The sequence below is a fragment of the Saccopteryx bilineata genome, chromosome 1 (genome assembly GCF_036850765.1).
Source record: "Saccopteryx bilineata isolate mSacBil1 chromosome 1, mSacBil1_pri_phased_curated, whole genome shotgun sequence".
Taxonomy (NCBI): domain Eukaryota; kingdom Metazoa; phylum Chordata; class Mammalia; order Chiroptera; family Emballonuridae; genus Saccopteryx; species Saccopteryx bilineata.
In genome coordinates this window covers 247,755,819-247,771,082 of record NC_089490.1, presented here as the reverse complement: position 1 = coordinate 247,771,082, position 15,264 = coordinate 247,755,819, and the positions used below count along the sequence as shown (strand labels likewise).

Here is a 15,264-nt window from a genome sequence, read left to right as displayed (position 1 = left end):
GAATATATATACATGCACTGAAATATTTAGATGTAAGGAGCAGCATATCTGCAATTTACTCTCAAACAGTTCATTAAAAAATAATGTCTACGTATTGGGATAGACTGATAAAGCAAACAAGTAAAATGATAACAGTTGGAAAATCTATGTAAAGAATATATGAGTTGTTTGTACTGGTCTTGCAACAATTTCATAATAAAAAGTAAAAAATAAATGCACTTTTACTATGAAAAATAAAAAAGAACCATTTCCTATCTCCTGAATGTGAAACATAAGTCTTAAAAATAATTTACATGCACACTCAAAGGCTACAATCTCCAACAATTATGACAAGTAAAATCACTCTAAGGGAGAAGGGCCCAGTGAGCATGTTTCTGTAAGACCACTGTTCTCCTGTTCACCTGACACAGAAAAGAACCTACCCAGCAATGTTGGCCATGGAGCTTAGCGCGTCATATCCCTGAGCAATTGTGACTCTCGGTACCTGGTCCATTGCCAAAACCGTCGTTTTCCTTTGGGAAAGTTTATCTAGTAAGTCTGGATTTTGGGCTGGGTAAATAAAACTAATCAGTGTTCCCGATGTCTTTAAGAGTTCAGCTTCGTGGACATTTAATGTTGTGTTAACCATGGGGGCTCGCACCTGAGGAAAAAAGTGAAGTCACCAATTAATCGTGAAGTCTGACCATGAACTAGGGAGCAGTAGAAAAAAATATGCAGGATCTACCTGTCCTCCCAAACCTATCTTCCCAAATCCTATCACTCTGGTAGGATTGAGAGGCAGCAGAATACACAGGAAGTTGTGGTCATGTATCCAAAGATTCCATTCTTGCCAATTTTGACAAGTACAGACATCTGGAGTGTTGAGAAGTTAAGAATATTATACACTAAAATCTCCTGGTCATGTGTATAGATATACATCACCTTAAAATTTCAGATGAGTATTTATAGATGAACACAATCAAAGGAGTAGGTTGGCTGAACTGGGTTTAAGCAAAAAGCTACAATAAACTCTGCTATTTTAAGAAGTGTCAAGTCAGCCAATGAATACACACTCCACTTGCTTGAAAGTTCCAAATGTCTGCATTTTAAGGCAAAATTTTTTAAATTCCATTTTTAAAGTATTTGAAAATGTGTTTTATACCCAAGTTTAAAATCAATCTTCAGAAAATTTATCTCCCAGTTCCCAGTAGTGCTTTTAGGCAAGTAAGCATAGGAAAACCCACCCTGGGACTTAAGTTCTAAAAGGGACCATAAACAAACACAGGGTCGATGCTTGAACTTCGTAACATTTCATCTCAGCTTACCTCTGAGTCCCCTTTATCTGTTACTTCCACTTCAGTTGTTGTGCTGGGGATGCGTGTGATTCCAGGTTCTGATCTTAATAATTAAGGCTCTCTGACAAGATCTATCTTTCCTCAGTGAGAATCGATAGTATAGACTTAATAAAAATTAAGAGGACAACTTTGAATTGATTCTACTGGCCCCTGTAGAATGCTCAGCCAAGATTGTTGGCATCTGAGTGAGTTAAGCCAATAGAATGTCTCCTTGAAGGTTTGTTGTTGTTGTTGTTTTTAGATTACTTAAATTCCTCACAATAGTAACAAGCTTGACTCAAAAGAGTGGACCCAGAGTCAAGTAGTTTATTAATGCAAGTATAAAGTTTCTATATTACAATTTCCCAGTGCCTTTTAACATACCCACACACATTATAAAACTCTAAAAAGGGAATAGGTCATTTCCAAATCTTATGTGCATCCTTCTGAGCCTTTTTTTGTGAGAGCTCAAAAAGTGTTGATCCTTAAAACATACATTGGATTGGGTTATACTGATTTTTTATTTTTCCTAAGCTCTTTTACTCAACCAAGTTATGTCACCCAGTTATCTGTACACCTAAATACTTTAACAAATTTTACTATTAATGTTCTATAGAAAAAAATGCATGTATGCCCTGACCTAGAGCATCATTCTGACATGCCAACATTGCAGGTTCAATCCTGAGTCAGGGCACATACAAGCTCCACCAGTGCATACATAAATGAGTGGAACAACAAACTGATGTTTCTCTCACACTAAAAATTAATTTTAAAGATTGAAAAAAGAAAAAAAATGTGATTGTGTCTTCTTTAAGAACTACTATTTACAACCCTATTAAGATAATCAGTAGACTTTATTTATGTTAAAAAAAGAAAAAGAAAAAGAAAAAGTGCCTGACCAGGTGGTGGCGCAGTGGATAGAGCATTGGACTAGGATGCAGAGGACCCAGGTTCGAGACCCCGAGGTCGCCAGCTTGAGCGTAGGTTCATCTGGTTTGAGCAAAAAAGCTCACCAGCTTGGACCCAAGGTCGCTGGCTCGAGCAAGGGGTTATTCAGTTGCTAAAGGCCCATGGTCAAGGCACATATGAGAAAGCAATCAATGAATAACTAAGATCTCGCAACGAAAAACTGGTGATTGATGCTTCTCATCTCTCTCCATTCCTGTCTGTCTGACCCTGTATATCCCTCTCTCTGACTGTCTCTCTGTCCCTGTAAAAAAAAAAAAAAAAAAAAGAGTGATTGATTCCTGAGAAGTTAGCACATAAAAAGGCTGATCTTTCCCCAAAAAAGTAAGGAGTGTATTTTAACCTGATAACTATGCTTATAAAATCCATACTAACCTGTCTGCCTTGATTGCAGAAGGCTTGGGATTGAAATTAATGTTCAACTCTAATAATTACCTATGCTAGACGTGTGATACTGTCTCTCTTCCTTTCCCTGTGTGATTTTTTACTTCCAATCCCCTGCTCAAGTTCTTTGGCATATAGATTTCTATTACACATTGAGACCTTTTATTAAGACAGGCTACTCGCCACTCAGCCCAATGCTGCTTTCTCCAGAACAGTCCTGCCCTTTCTAAAAATAGCACTGATGTCATTTAAAACCACTGTTCCTCCAGAAGATCACTGTACATTCAGTCCCAGGAGGAGTTCCATGATTTCTTTCTATTTTAGTGGCAGTTAAATACTCACCTGTGGGCATTCTGGGTACATAGGAACCATGGAGTGCAAATTTCCCCTAGCCAATTAAAAGGGAATTTCCACATAGCAAATGCAAAGCAGATCACTTTTTTTTTCTTCTCATGGTTCAACACAGATCACATGGCCTGAACATGAAGAACAGTCACAACATGCAATTGTTTCTTTGAGAAAAAGCCATCATTTGAAAATAAGAAAAGTGGTAACAATATACAGAGTCAGTTAATTTTTCTACGAAAAGATTTTGAAGTCAGCATGCCACAACAAGAGGAAGGGAAAGGAATAATTACTTTGACCACCAAATCAGAGGCCAGCACTTCCTTGGTTCCTTGGATCTGGGCACCTGCTGCTCTGTAGTGATCATCTGAGAACTTGGAAGCTTCGCCAGCACCAGACTCCACGATGACGTTGAAACCCTGCTTGACCAAGGCCTGAACGCCAGCGGGGGACAGTGCCACTCTCCTCTCATTTTGGAAAATTTCCTTGGGGACCCCAACAGTCAGTTGCTTATATGGAATGCCTACAAACAAAGCCAAAAAAAGAAAAGAAAAAAAAAACCCACAGGGCTTCAATAACTGAGTTGAGAAAATAGATACAGGAAATCTGCTCGAAATAGACTATACATACAAGTCCGTGTTCAAAATGAGGTTCCCAATTCAGAATGATAATTCTTTGACCTTTACCTTTTTTTTAATAAATAGAAAAGTTTGTAGGCCTACTCTCCTGAAAATTCTAAACATTTTATTTTAAAAAAATGGCTCTCTTCAAGGCACAGAACTAGCTTAGTTTATTCTTACAAAGAAATGGGATGAGAGACCACTCAACATGCTGGCTCCACTCGTCACATTAGCTCTCTTGGATCGATGGTCTCTTTGTTCTAACTTTTAAAAAAGACAGAGGAGTAATGAACTGTTTTGAAGAACATTCCTATGTTAGACACCCAAGGTCATCTTCCTGACAATACTGCGGCAATATCGCATAGATTTCCAAGTGATCTATCCTGAGACCTTACATTCTTAGCCGCAACTAATTAGACCAGAGATCAGCAGCTGGGTCAATGATAACGATCTACAGGCCATCCGTGAAAAAAACCAGCAGCTTCCGAGTGACTCACACAGGAGCGTTGCTAGGGGTGACTCTCTGTTGGCCAGCTGCTACAAACCCCATCAGGTTCTCCCTCAGGGAGTCTGAAGGGAGACCCACAGAAAAGACAGAGTAGAACAGCACAGCAGCGATCGGTAAGCACAGTCACAGGCTAACCAGCGGGAGGTCAGCAGGCAGCAGTTGTAGGTGCATCAGCAGCGGGGATGCACATGGAGGAGATGGGTCAGAGCTGTGAATCCAGAGTAACATCCCACTTCTCCAAGGAGATGAAGCATTTCCTGGGCTCCCATACTTCCCAAGAGTCCTTACAATAAGCACTCGTCATAAAATATAACCTGATGTGATTCTATTCCTAGCAACTCAAAACAGCTGTACAATACAGACTTAAAGTATTTATACACGGTTTAGACCAGCTTCACCTGAAGTACATTAGTTTCTTCTGTTCTTTTAATCAACCAGTGGGTATAAACGGATTTTGTTTTAATAAAAAGAATTTGCTTCTATTTAAGTTTTATTAAAGTTCAGAAAATCCAGCAACATAACTCTGAATATATATAATAAAAAACAAATCAAATTGGTTCTATGAAGTAACTTATTAAGATCTTAGAGAGCTTATGTTAACCTAAACATATCTGCAGTTAAACACAGTCTTAGATCCCACCCCACTAAAACAGTAGTAATGGAAAGTAAACTCAAGGCAAATATATGCTGAATCTTACACTACACTTGAAGGAGAGGGAAATAATAAAAAGCTGGCAAATATTTTGGACTGATGTGAAAAGTTAAATCACATATGCTTATCTAGAGTTCACTTATCTAACAATCACTGATTATCTAAGCCCCATATACCATAGCTCAACGAAGATATCAAAGACAATTGAAATCACATCCAAGGATGTTAAAATCCATGTGTTCATCATGACACTCAAAAAAATAAGTGTTTTGTAAAAGCTTCATTGGTCAACTTTGGAAGAAGAAATGTGTGGTCTCCCAAAGATATCCATGTCATAATCTTCAGAACCTGTGACCATATTACTATACATGGCAAAGAAGAACTAAGGTTGCAGATAAAATTAAGGTTGCTAATCAGATGATCTTGAAATAGGGAGATTATCCTGAATTTGCAGGGTGGGCTCAATGTAATCACAAAGGTTCTTATGTGTGAAAAAAGGGGACAGAAGAGTCAAAGTCAACGAGTAATCTGAAAATGCTATGCTGTTGGCTTTGAAGATGGAGGACATGGCCATAAACCAAGAAGTGCAGGCAGAGTCCAGAAACTGGACGAAGCAAGGACACAGACTCTCCCCAAGGACCTCCCGATGGAACACAGCCCTGCCGGCACCTCGATTTAGCCCAGTGGGAGCCATTGCAGACTCTGGCTTCCGGAAGTATATGGCAATAAATCTGTGTTGTAGGAAGCCAGTAAGAGTATAATCCTTTGTTGCAGCTGGAATGGACACATAGCAACTGATCATTAGCAAAACCAGTAAATCATGGGGGGGGAGGGATCAAACATTTATCCCACCTTTCTAGTACTAGCTCAGAGTAACTAAATAACAGAGGGGAAGTTTATTTTTTTAATAGAAAAATTCTAGCTAATAAACAATGATAGCATGATAGAGTATCACTAATTTAAAACTCTTGCTGAACACGTGCATTTAGTTAATAATCACTGTTCAAATGGCTTCTATAGCCTTGGAGTGAGAAACTGGCAGGAACTTCACCAGTGATCAATCACACTGATGACATCTATGCTCTCGGACTACCCTTCTTGATATAACGCAATAGAACACACATGGCGGCTGGCTCCTAGGAAGTATTCTTGCCAAAAATAATCAAACCTGACTCTGATCCAGCCTCTAGACCCAGCTAACTGTTACAGAAAATACAAGGTACAGAGAAACTGGTTGAATAATGCCGAGGGAATTCAGTCCGGCACACCTAGATTGTGAGAAATTCTACAAGACAACATCTAAATTCTTCAACAAATAAATTAAAAAGAAAAAAAGAGGAGGAGAATATATAGATTAAAAGAGATCTTAAGACACAGCAAGCAAATACAACATGTAGACCCCGTTTGGCTCATTATTTGAATAAAGCAACTGTAAAAAAAAAAAGAGAAATTAATAAAGTTTAAAAGTTGAGAAAATATAAACACTGACGAATTGCTTTTCATGCTTTTCGATATGATAATCAAATTGTGATTTTTATTAAAAAAATAAAATCCTTATCTTTTAAACAGTCCAGAATCAGAAATTAAACAAAAAATAAGTAAAGTCTTATACATAACCAACATAGAGGTCTTGATGTCTGTGCATGTACTCAGAAGGACAGCTACCATGTCCTCAATGCACTTACTTTTATTTTATATACAATTTTATCACACTGGATAGCTGGCTAGAAAACTTTGTTTTAAAACTCTGAAGATCAAGTTGAGGACTCTCAGGGGCAGGCCCCTGCCGATGGTGACTTGTCATGTGAGAACAAGAAAAGAGGCTATGGGCCCTGGCCGGTTGGCTCAGCGGTAGAGCGTCGGCCTGGCGTGCGGGGGACCCGGGTTCGATTCCCGGCCAGGGCACATAGGAGAGGCGCCCATTTGCTTCTCCACCCCCCCCCTTACTCTCTGTCTCTCTCTTCCCCTCCCGCAGCCAAGGCTCCATTGGAGCAAAGATGGCCCAGGCGCTGGGGATGGCTCCTTGGCCTCTGCCCCAGGCACTAGAGTGGCTCTGGTTGCAACAGAGCGACGCCCTGGAGGGGCAGAGCATCGCCCCCTGGTGGGCAGAGCGTCACCCCTGGTGGGCGTGCCAGGTGGATCCCGGTTGGGCGCATGCGGGGGTCTGTCTGACTGTCTCTCCCCGTTTCCACTTCAGAAAAATACAAAAAAGAAGAAAAAAAAAAAAAAAGAAAAGAGGCTGTGAAATCTATTAAAGGCAGACAGGAGGATTCAGAAAGTCTAGGAGTTCAAGGGTCCTTGATGCACAAGCTATCCTACAAATTTTGATGTGAAAGGGCATTATTTTATGTGGCGAAGACTGGTTGTCCCAGAAGCCCCTCCTGTTCCTCCACCTTAGAAACTGAATGCCACTTTGAGTTGGAATAAAAGACTCACTGTCCAAGTTTCCCCTTCAGCTATCTATGGCCTCAGGTCTAAGCTCTGGCCAGGCATGGCTTGTGGACCACGGAAAGGCCTCAGCTCCTACTCTGTATAAGCTAGGGAGCGCGTGGCAAATTCTGAGTGGAAGAGTGACATGTTCTTTCATTTTAAAGATTATTCTCACTGTCATATACAGAACAGACTCAAGGGGGAGAGAGGTAGACATTGTAGAGATCATTTCAAAGATCACTGACAGATGATGGTGGCTTGGACCATGAATGATCACAATGGTGACAGTCAGAAGAGGACAGATTCTCGATACAAGGTAGAGCTGACCTGAGGATCTAGGGTGACTCCAAGGTTTCTGACCCAGGCAACTGAGATGAAGCTGCCATACAGATGAATTCATACACTTAGTTCCTCTTTTTTTTTTTTTTTTTTCTGAAGTGAGAAGCGGGGCGGCAGAGAGACAGACTCCCGCATGGGCCCAACCGGAATCCACCCAGCATGACCACCAGGAGGCGATGCTCTGCCCATCTGGGGCAGTGCTCCCTTGTGGCTGGAGCCATTCTAGAGCCTGAGGCGGAGGCCATGAAGCCATCCTCAGCATCCGGGCCAACTTTGCTCCAATGGAGCCTTGGCTTCAGGAGGGGAAGAGAGAGACAGAGAGGAAGGAGAAGGGGAAGGGTGGACAAGCATATGGGTGCTTCTCCTGTGTGCCCTGACCAGGAATCGAACCCAGAACTTCCACACACTGGGCTGACACTCTACCGCTGAGCTAACCAGCCAGGGCCTAGTTTCTAATTCTTGAGCACAGATGAGCCACACAGTTCTCCAGTGCCAACTAGGAAAGAGAAACACTATTTAAGAGGAGTGGTTACTATGAAACGGTGCTTTCCAGGGTTCAACTCCACTGGTTATCCTTTTCCTTTTTCCATTATCTTTTCTTCTCCATTTGTACTGACAATCTGGAACTTCTATATGTGGAAAAAGTAAGAAAGTACCCACTGGGTCTTTTTATTTAAAATGACCACTCACAAGCACGAAGCTGTAAAACTGCATAACTTTTCCTTTTATAATCACACCAGGGGATCTATTAGCTCCCATGACTTGAGGGCTTGCTGCACAAACAAAGAAGTGAAAATTTACCTGATTTTGCAGGGGATTTACACCACAGCGCCTGATGAGTATGAAATGTTCGTAAAAACTCCTTCTTCCCAGGCAGAACCTTACAGGATCCCAAATTGCTAAGTAAAGGGCACGAACAGCCGGTCACCACCGTCTTCAGCAGGTTCGCCATGTTTGTACGAGTTCCCAACTTTCCAAATCCCCAATTTTCTTGAAGCTAAATCACTAAGAGAAAGGAGAATAAAATATTTTGTCTTTGGAACAGCAAAAACATAAAAACATACTAATCCAAAGGGTTTGGAATAGAACGGTGACATGACATGCAGGCATCTACAATAAATGTCTTTGCCAAATCTTTGAATAACAAAAGATGCTTCAAAAGTTTGTTTCCAATTCAGGTGTTTAAAACTCAAAATTCATTTTCCCACTTAAATTGTAGCTATAAACTCACTATTCAATTCGGAGCCTCGATGACATAAGTCTACTTGATCCTTAACGTAGCTAGAAAGTTAAAAAAAGAAAATTGCTATAAAGTCCATCCCATCTTACCATGAAAGTTATTTCTAAGACAGCATGTTCAGGAAAAGTTGCGTATAATCAAAGTTACCCTTGAATGTCCCCTAAATTGTCTAAAATACTGTGTAGTGAAGTAGTAACTTGTTTAGACGCCATGCTGCACATAAATAAAACACAGCATCCTATTCAGTATAGCAGGATGCTCACCCTGTGAGAACCCTCGACCTGACACCAAATGAGCACAAGACTCACATCTGCCACGAAAATCAAACATGCACAGGATATGGCTCCAATAAAAAAAAAAAAAACAGAAAAAATCCAGTTTGTGCTTGCAGATTAGGATGTGAGTAGGGGCTCTTCTGTCGGTGGTCCTCACAAGTGGCCACTTCTTGCCAGCTCTAACCAGGCTCGGGGAAGTGTCATTGACCTCTGCTGTTACTGACCTAGGTTTCAGTGGCTACCTCCACTGCTCCATAGCAGATCCCCAGGGATTCACGGAAGTCCCCCACATCATTCCCAGCATTCCCAATGTTCCCCATCCTTCCTTTCTTTCCTTTCAAATTGGAAAGCAGAGGACCTAGAACTCTACCAGTCAAGCTGACCCCATCAATTGTGCCCTTACACTCCCGCCCATCACGTGGGCCCCTGCAGAGCCCAGGACCCAATCCCAGCAGACTCCACAAACATTCTTCCAGCCTGCAGAGGAAGAAGGGCCTGGCTCGTTTTTAATTCCACAGCTGCTGCTGCAACTTCCTGCAAATACCGGAAAGCAACACTGAGAATGGAAATCCTCAGGCCAGGTGATGCTGATTGTTAAGATGCCCTTTAATTCAACAACCATGTACCGAGGGCTGAGTCTCAGAGGCACAGCCACGAGGAGCACCTGAACAATCAAAGTAGAATGGGTCTCATGGCTCAAAGATAAGAAAAATCAACAATAACACTACAAAGCAGAGTAAGGCGAGTCCAAGGTTCTTGGAGGGATCAAAGGAGATTATGTCCTCCCATAAGAATCAAAAGGGAAGGCATTTGAGATGGAGAGAGCAATATGAATGAGAGCTAAGGCAGAGGGAGCATGCAAGATGGGTTCAGGCAAGTAATCAAAAATGTATATGAATAACTCTTTGCATTTGAATAGAGAGTTTTATATTTTCAAAATGTTTCCATATACATCATTTCATTTCAGTCCTAAAGCGTTCCTGAGCCCCAGAAATACTCTCCTCATTCATTCATTTGTAAGTCACTTCTACAGCTATTTATGGCTGAGCATGGAGAGCAAATGAGTTCAATCCTCAGCCACTCAATCTAACATTCCTCAAATCTATGCCAAGAACCAAGGGGAATACAAAGATATATAAAAGATAATTCTTGCCTTGAGGGAGACTTTGCGCAACCATTAGCAATGATCTAGTCCTCTCCTAATCTTCCCACTCACCCCAGCTCCCCAACAACCACCATCCTCTGGGGCTGACAAGGCTTACCCAGACCGCACCCATGAAAAACACAAAGCTAGCTATGAAAGAGCCTGAGTATTGTCTAAGTCTGTCACTTGCTGTTTGACCTGGATCTGTGCCTCGGTCTGCTCCTCCATAAAAGGAGCGCAGGAAAGAGCCTGCTAGGCTTTAGAAACTTCATGATGGATGAGATTTCGTAGTGCTTTAAAGCTGAAGTCCTACTTCATGGCCTGGAGTCTGGAAACTTTGAGCTGCCTACTTGGAAAATGGTAACTAAATGTTAAGCAGAACCCCTGGTATCAGTCATCAATAGGGCCAAAGCCCTCAGAGGTCAACTTATCCCAAAATTCCACTTGATTCGACTTATGAACACACAGCATAGTCAGTGGTCAAGAGCAATTTATTGTCAAGAGTAGTCCCTATCACTTTGCCTAAATCAAAAACAAATGACCCTGAAAGACATTTAGAGAATATTTGAACCATGTTATCATAGGCTGCTACTTGTTACTAAAAGACAGTATTCCATCGTAATTGTTACATTTCCCGTTATCTTTACTTTAAAGCTCTCTGCTGTTTTATTATCCATGTGCTTATATGGCTTACAAGCAACGAGGGGAAAACAATTCAAAATGGGGGGGGGGGGGGGTAGCACAGTATTCAGATGGCTCTTTAATGTAAGCTGTTTGGGTAACTGTCTCCCCTAACAGATACTAAAATCCTTGAGGGCAAGCACCTGAGAAGACAGCAGAGAGGCTATACAGTATGACTGTGGACTGGAAGCCCCACTCCATAATATATTGGCTGTGTGACCTTGGCAAGTCAGTTGCTTAACATCTTAGTCCCCCATTTCCTCATCTTTAAAATGGAAATATAATAGCACCTACCTTGTAGGCTTGTGAGAAATAAAAGGATACAATATCTCTATGGCTAGTATTATTCACTCTGGTATTAACTCTGGCTCAGTGCTCTGCACAAAATAGAGGAAATCAACAAGTACTTTTTGACGGAATCCCTGAATAACCCGGACTAGGCAACCTGTAGCCTGGGTATCTATGGAGTTTCAGGAAATTTGGTTTGAAAATGAAATGCTGTGTAGCCTTGTGGAAAACTAATTCCATCAGCAAAAGTAAGCAACCTGGGCACACTTGCTGATAAGAAAGTAATCTTAAATTGCCCATTCAATAAAAAACAAACAAGCAAACAAAAAAAGGCCTAGGTTTGCAAGTTACAGGGGAGTGATGGAGAAAGGGGGCGCATTTTAATAAAAATCGCCACGCGAGCCCTACCTGTTCGAATAGAGCCTGTCCTTACAAGAGTCCTTAAAACAGATCACTTAAGGACTGCCCAGCATCACAGGGCGAATAAAGGACGCCTGCACGCGTAAACAAGCCGTGCCTTTAAAGCGACCAACCAAGGACGCAATACCCTACAGAAGTTTAGAGTGGCAGGCAGCGTGACTTCGCCCAAACTCACGGTAACTTGCTAGGCAACTAACTGCTACCGGCTGGCATCGGTTCGAGACCGCTATTTATAACCTTCTCCAGAAGCCCATTGGCCGAGGCTGTCTAATGTCATTCCGCCCCCAAGTTCGAATCCTCCCCTGCCCCTTGCCGACTCTTCCCCCCTCGCCAGCCCGGACCCACTCTCAAAGGTCTGCCTGGACCACCACCAGTCCGCGCCGACAGACACAACTTTCCTTCGCCACCTCCTATGTCTCCAGCCAATCACCCACACTGAATCCCGTCACGGTCCCAACACAGTTTCAGAGCGTCCAACTGCCACCTCTCTTGGTGCACCCCTACCGAGAGTCCTCTATGACCACCCATCCTCCTCCCATCTCGTGGGCCGAAATGATCCCGTACAACCCCTACCGTTGCTCCCCCCCCCCCAAGACCCCAAGACCTGTACCTGCACAGCTGCCGCCTCGCGTCCTGCTCTCTGCCGGGACCCAGTTCCCTAATCCACCGACCCAGCAAGAGAGGGAGCCCCGCAGGCACTGCTCTCCTTCCCCGCCCAAGCCGCGGGCCGGCGGGTGACAGGGTCCCAGCCGACCCCGCCCACTTCTCCTTGACAGGTCTCCTTCCCCGCGGGGCCCCGATTGTCGCCGCGAGCCCCGCGCGCCGACCCCAGCGGCGTCCCTGCCCCAGCTGCGCCCTAGGCGCGCGCCCGCGCCGCCACGCTCACCTCGCTGGGCGGCCGGGCTGTCGCGGGGATTGTTCAGGGGACCGCGAGGGGACGCGGCGCTGGCTGCCCCGGGCTCGGGCCCCGCGCAGCTGAGCCTCCAACCCGGAAGAACAGCCCCAACCCGGCAGCGGCAGCCACGTGACGGCGACGCAGCCCCCACCCTGGCCCCATGCCCCCTCCCCGTCCACCCGGCCTCTCGCCCGGCCCTCTCCGCCAGCCACCCGCCTGCCCGCCTGCCCTCTGTCCGAACTGCAAAGCGCCCTCACCAATGCCCCCTCTCAGTGCCCAGGCCAGGCTCTCCAAAGGACCCCGCTCTGTCCTCGGTGGCAGCCGAAACCTCTTTGTCTCAGCTCGCCCCTGCGGCCCCCCGCCCCGCCTCCGCGCTTTCCCTGGGCCCGTACTTGTCAATCAAACCCGCTGCCAACCCCAGGAGTTGGAGTTTTTAAGGCTACGTTTGATCTGACTCCCCAGAGAGCCAGTTACAAAGTGTGATTTCCTCTCTAGTGTCCCACCAGAACAAATAAGAGGATAATATAACTCCATTCTGGGTACCTGACTTTCCTTACCGCTCTAGGAAAAATCAGAATCTCTGTAACGGGAGGACCAAAAAGAAAGTGGGAAGGAAGCCAGGGGGTGGTGAGGGCGGGAATGGAGGCGTTGTTTGCCCATTCTGGCCAGAGAGATTGCGAGTTAAAAGTTCCTGGGAAAGATACCAGGGCCCGGAAATTAACACACATATGGACACTTGTCTCTCAGAGAAAGCCGTTTGCCAATGTTAGTATTAATACCCAGAGGTTGGAGAGTGCCCTTGGTGCATGTTAAGTGGCCTGACCTACCCTAGGCTGATTTCAACAAAACTATTAAAGGACTCCAAAACATATTAACTTTGTTGTTCTTTGCCCGTAGTTCTGTTACTTAGTCTGCAGATGTCTTCTAATTAAAAAGTAGGGGGAATGAAATATAGAGTATAAAATGGCTCATTGACACAAAGCCGAATCATCCTGGAGGTAGGTCACTGCTTTCCACTTTAACTCAGCGGTTTGCAACCCACGTGCTGCAAGACCACACTGTGGCACAGCAAGGATTTCAAAACATGCAATACCTGACTGTTTAGTCAGGGGCACTGACCTCTTCTTAGATTATCGAATAAAAAAGTGACAACAGCTAACACAACGATGGCTGTCCAGTGTGAATGAGTCAAAATTATGCCTGTTTTTTTTTTCAGATAGGCAAAAGTATATATGTTTTGGCGTGCTGTAGACGTTTAATGATTAGTTAGTGTGCTGTGAGATGAAAGGGTTGAAAATCACTGCTTTGAAATATGTAAGATGAGTAAACAAATTATGAATCTAAAACAGATATTCCATATTCTTAAAAAGAAATAAATGTCAGAGAAACCCTTATTTTGAGAACATTTCTTGTGTTTAACAGGCACGAAGGTCACTCAACTAATGGACTCTCACTGCCACCCAGAAAAGGTAAAACATTGTCCCTGTCCTAGAAGAATTCACAGACAAGAAAACGCAGCCAGGTGTTTTAAAATAATAACAAACCGTGAGAAGTGCAACCATAGGGACAGGTTCAAGGTAGTGCAGGTACGATGAGTCAGGAGTGATTGGTCTCATCACTATGTTATTATATACCTTAAACATATACAGTGCTGTGTGTCAATTATATCTTAATAAAATAACAGGGGTGGGGGACTAAGCTCTCATTTTAAAATATGTGTATGTCTGGGGTTTGCGTCTTTTCTTTTCTAGACTTAAAACTCAGTGGTTCCCAGCTGGGGACAATTTTGTCCCATGGTGTCTGGAGACAATTTGGTGGTCATAACTAGAAAGGGGAGGTAAACAGAGGCAGATTAAGGTCAGTTGAGGCCCCGGGTGAAGAAGAAAATATTGGGCCCCTTAAAAAAAGACAGAGACAGGAAAAATGAAAATGCATGTTAACCATATTTTTAAATAAATAAAAATATTATGTACTGTTAATGTTAAAATTGCACATATGAAACCAAACTTGGTGTCATTAGAAAAAACTATAAAGTTGGGGTTTTGAGGGGCCCTTCAGAAGTCGGGCCCAGGGTCCGAGCCCTGTGCACCTGCCGTTAAATCTGCCTCTAGCCCTGGCCAGTTGGCTCAGCAGTAGAGCGTCGGCCTAGGGTGCGGAGGACCCGGGTTCGATTCCCAGCCAGGGCACACAGGAGAAGTGCCCATTTGCTTCTCCACCCCTCCACCGCGCCTTCCTCTCTGTCTCTCTCTTCCTCTCCCGCAGCCAGGACTCCATTGGAGCAAAGATGGCCCGGGCGCTGGGGATGGCTCTGTGGCCTCTGCCTCAGGCGCTAGAGTGGCTCTGGTCGCAACATGGCGACGCCCAGGATGGGCAGAGCATCGCCCCCTGGTGGGCAGAGCGTAGCCCCTGGTGGGCGTGCCAGGTGGATCCCGGTCGGGTGCATGCGGGAGTCTGTCTGACTTGACTGTCTCTCCCTGTTTCTAGCTTCAGAAAAATGCAAAATAAATAAATAAATAAATAAAAATTAAAAAATTAAAAAAAAATCTGCCTCTGGAGGTAACCAGACACTCTACATTAGACAGGACAGCCCTTTACAGCAAAGAATTATCGATCCCAACCATCAGCAGTTCTAAGACTGAACATTTCTCAATGGGTTATTTAATTTGACTTACTTTTGATTATACCACATGAGAACAAATCCAAAGATGATGTACAACTTTTCACTTGTTTTGTTAAATAGTAAGTACATGGTAATTTTTAAAAT

At 43.8% G+C, this 15,264-nt stretch overlaps 2 protein-coding genes and 1 non-coding gene across 7 annotated transcripts in view; 2 read left to right on the top strand and 1 right to left on the bottom strand.

The window, feature by feature from the left end:
• Window positions 1–13,078, bottom strand: part of NNT (nicotinamide nucleotide transhydrogenase) — a 108,048-nt gene extending 94,970 nt beyond the window's left edge. The window contains exons 1-4 of one of the 5 annotated variants that reach the window (XM_066240625.1): window positions 13,058–13,078; window positions 8,359–8,562; window positions 3,302–3,531; window positions 423–640 (exon numbers count right to left, since the gene is read on the bottom strand). In XM_066240625.1, the coding sequence (XP_066096722.1) occupies window positions 423–640; window positions 3,302–3,531; window positions 8,359–8,509 (599 nt within the window). In that variant the 5' untranslated portion in view covers window positions 8,510–8,562; window positions 13,058–13,078. The other 4 variants (XM_066240623.1, XM_066240622.1, XM_066240621.1 and 1 more) reach the window with 4 other exon arrangements.
• LOC136319494 (proline-rich protein 36-like) lies at window positions 11,876–12,937 on the top strand. The gene is made up of 2 exons (XM_066252739.1): window positions 11,876–12,339; window positions 12,382–12,937. Exons 1-2 carry the CDS (start codon window positions 11,876–11,878, stop codon window positions 12,935–12,937), a joined length of 1,020 nt encoding a protein of 339 aa, XP_066108836.1.
• Window positions 13,079–14,610: 1,532 nt separating the features above from the next.
• On the top strand, window positions 14,611–14,686 carry TRNAP-AGG (transfer RNA proline (anticodon AGG)). Its single transcript has one exon. It is a non-coding gene; the product is annotated as a tRNA-Pro (tRNA).
• Window positions 14,687–15,264: the final 578 nt, after the last annotated feature.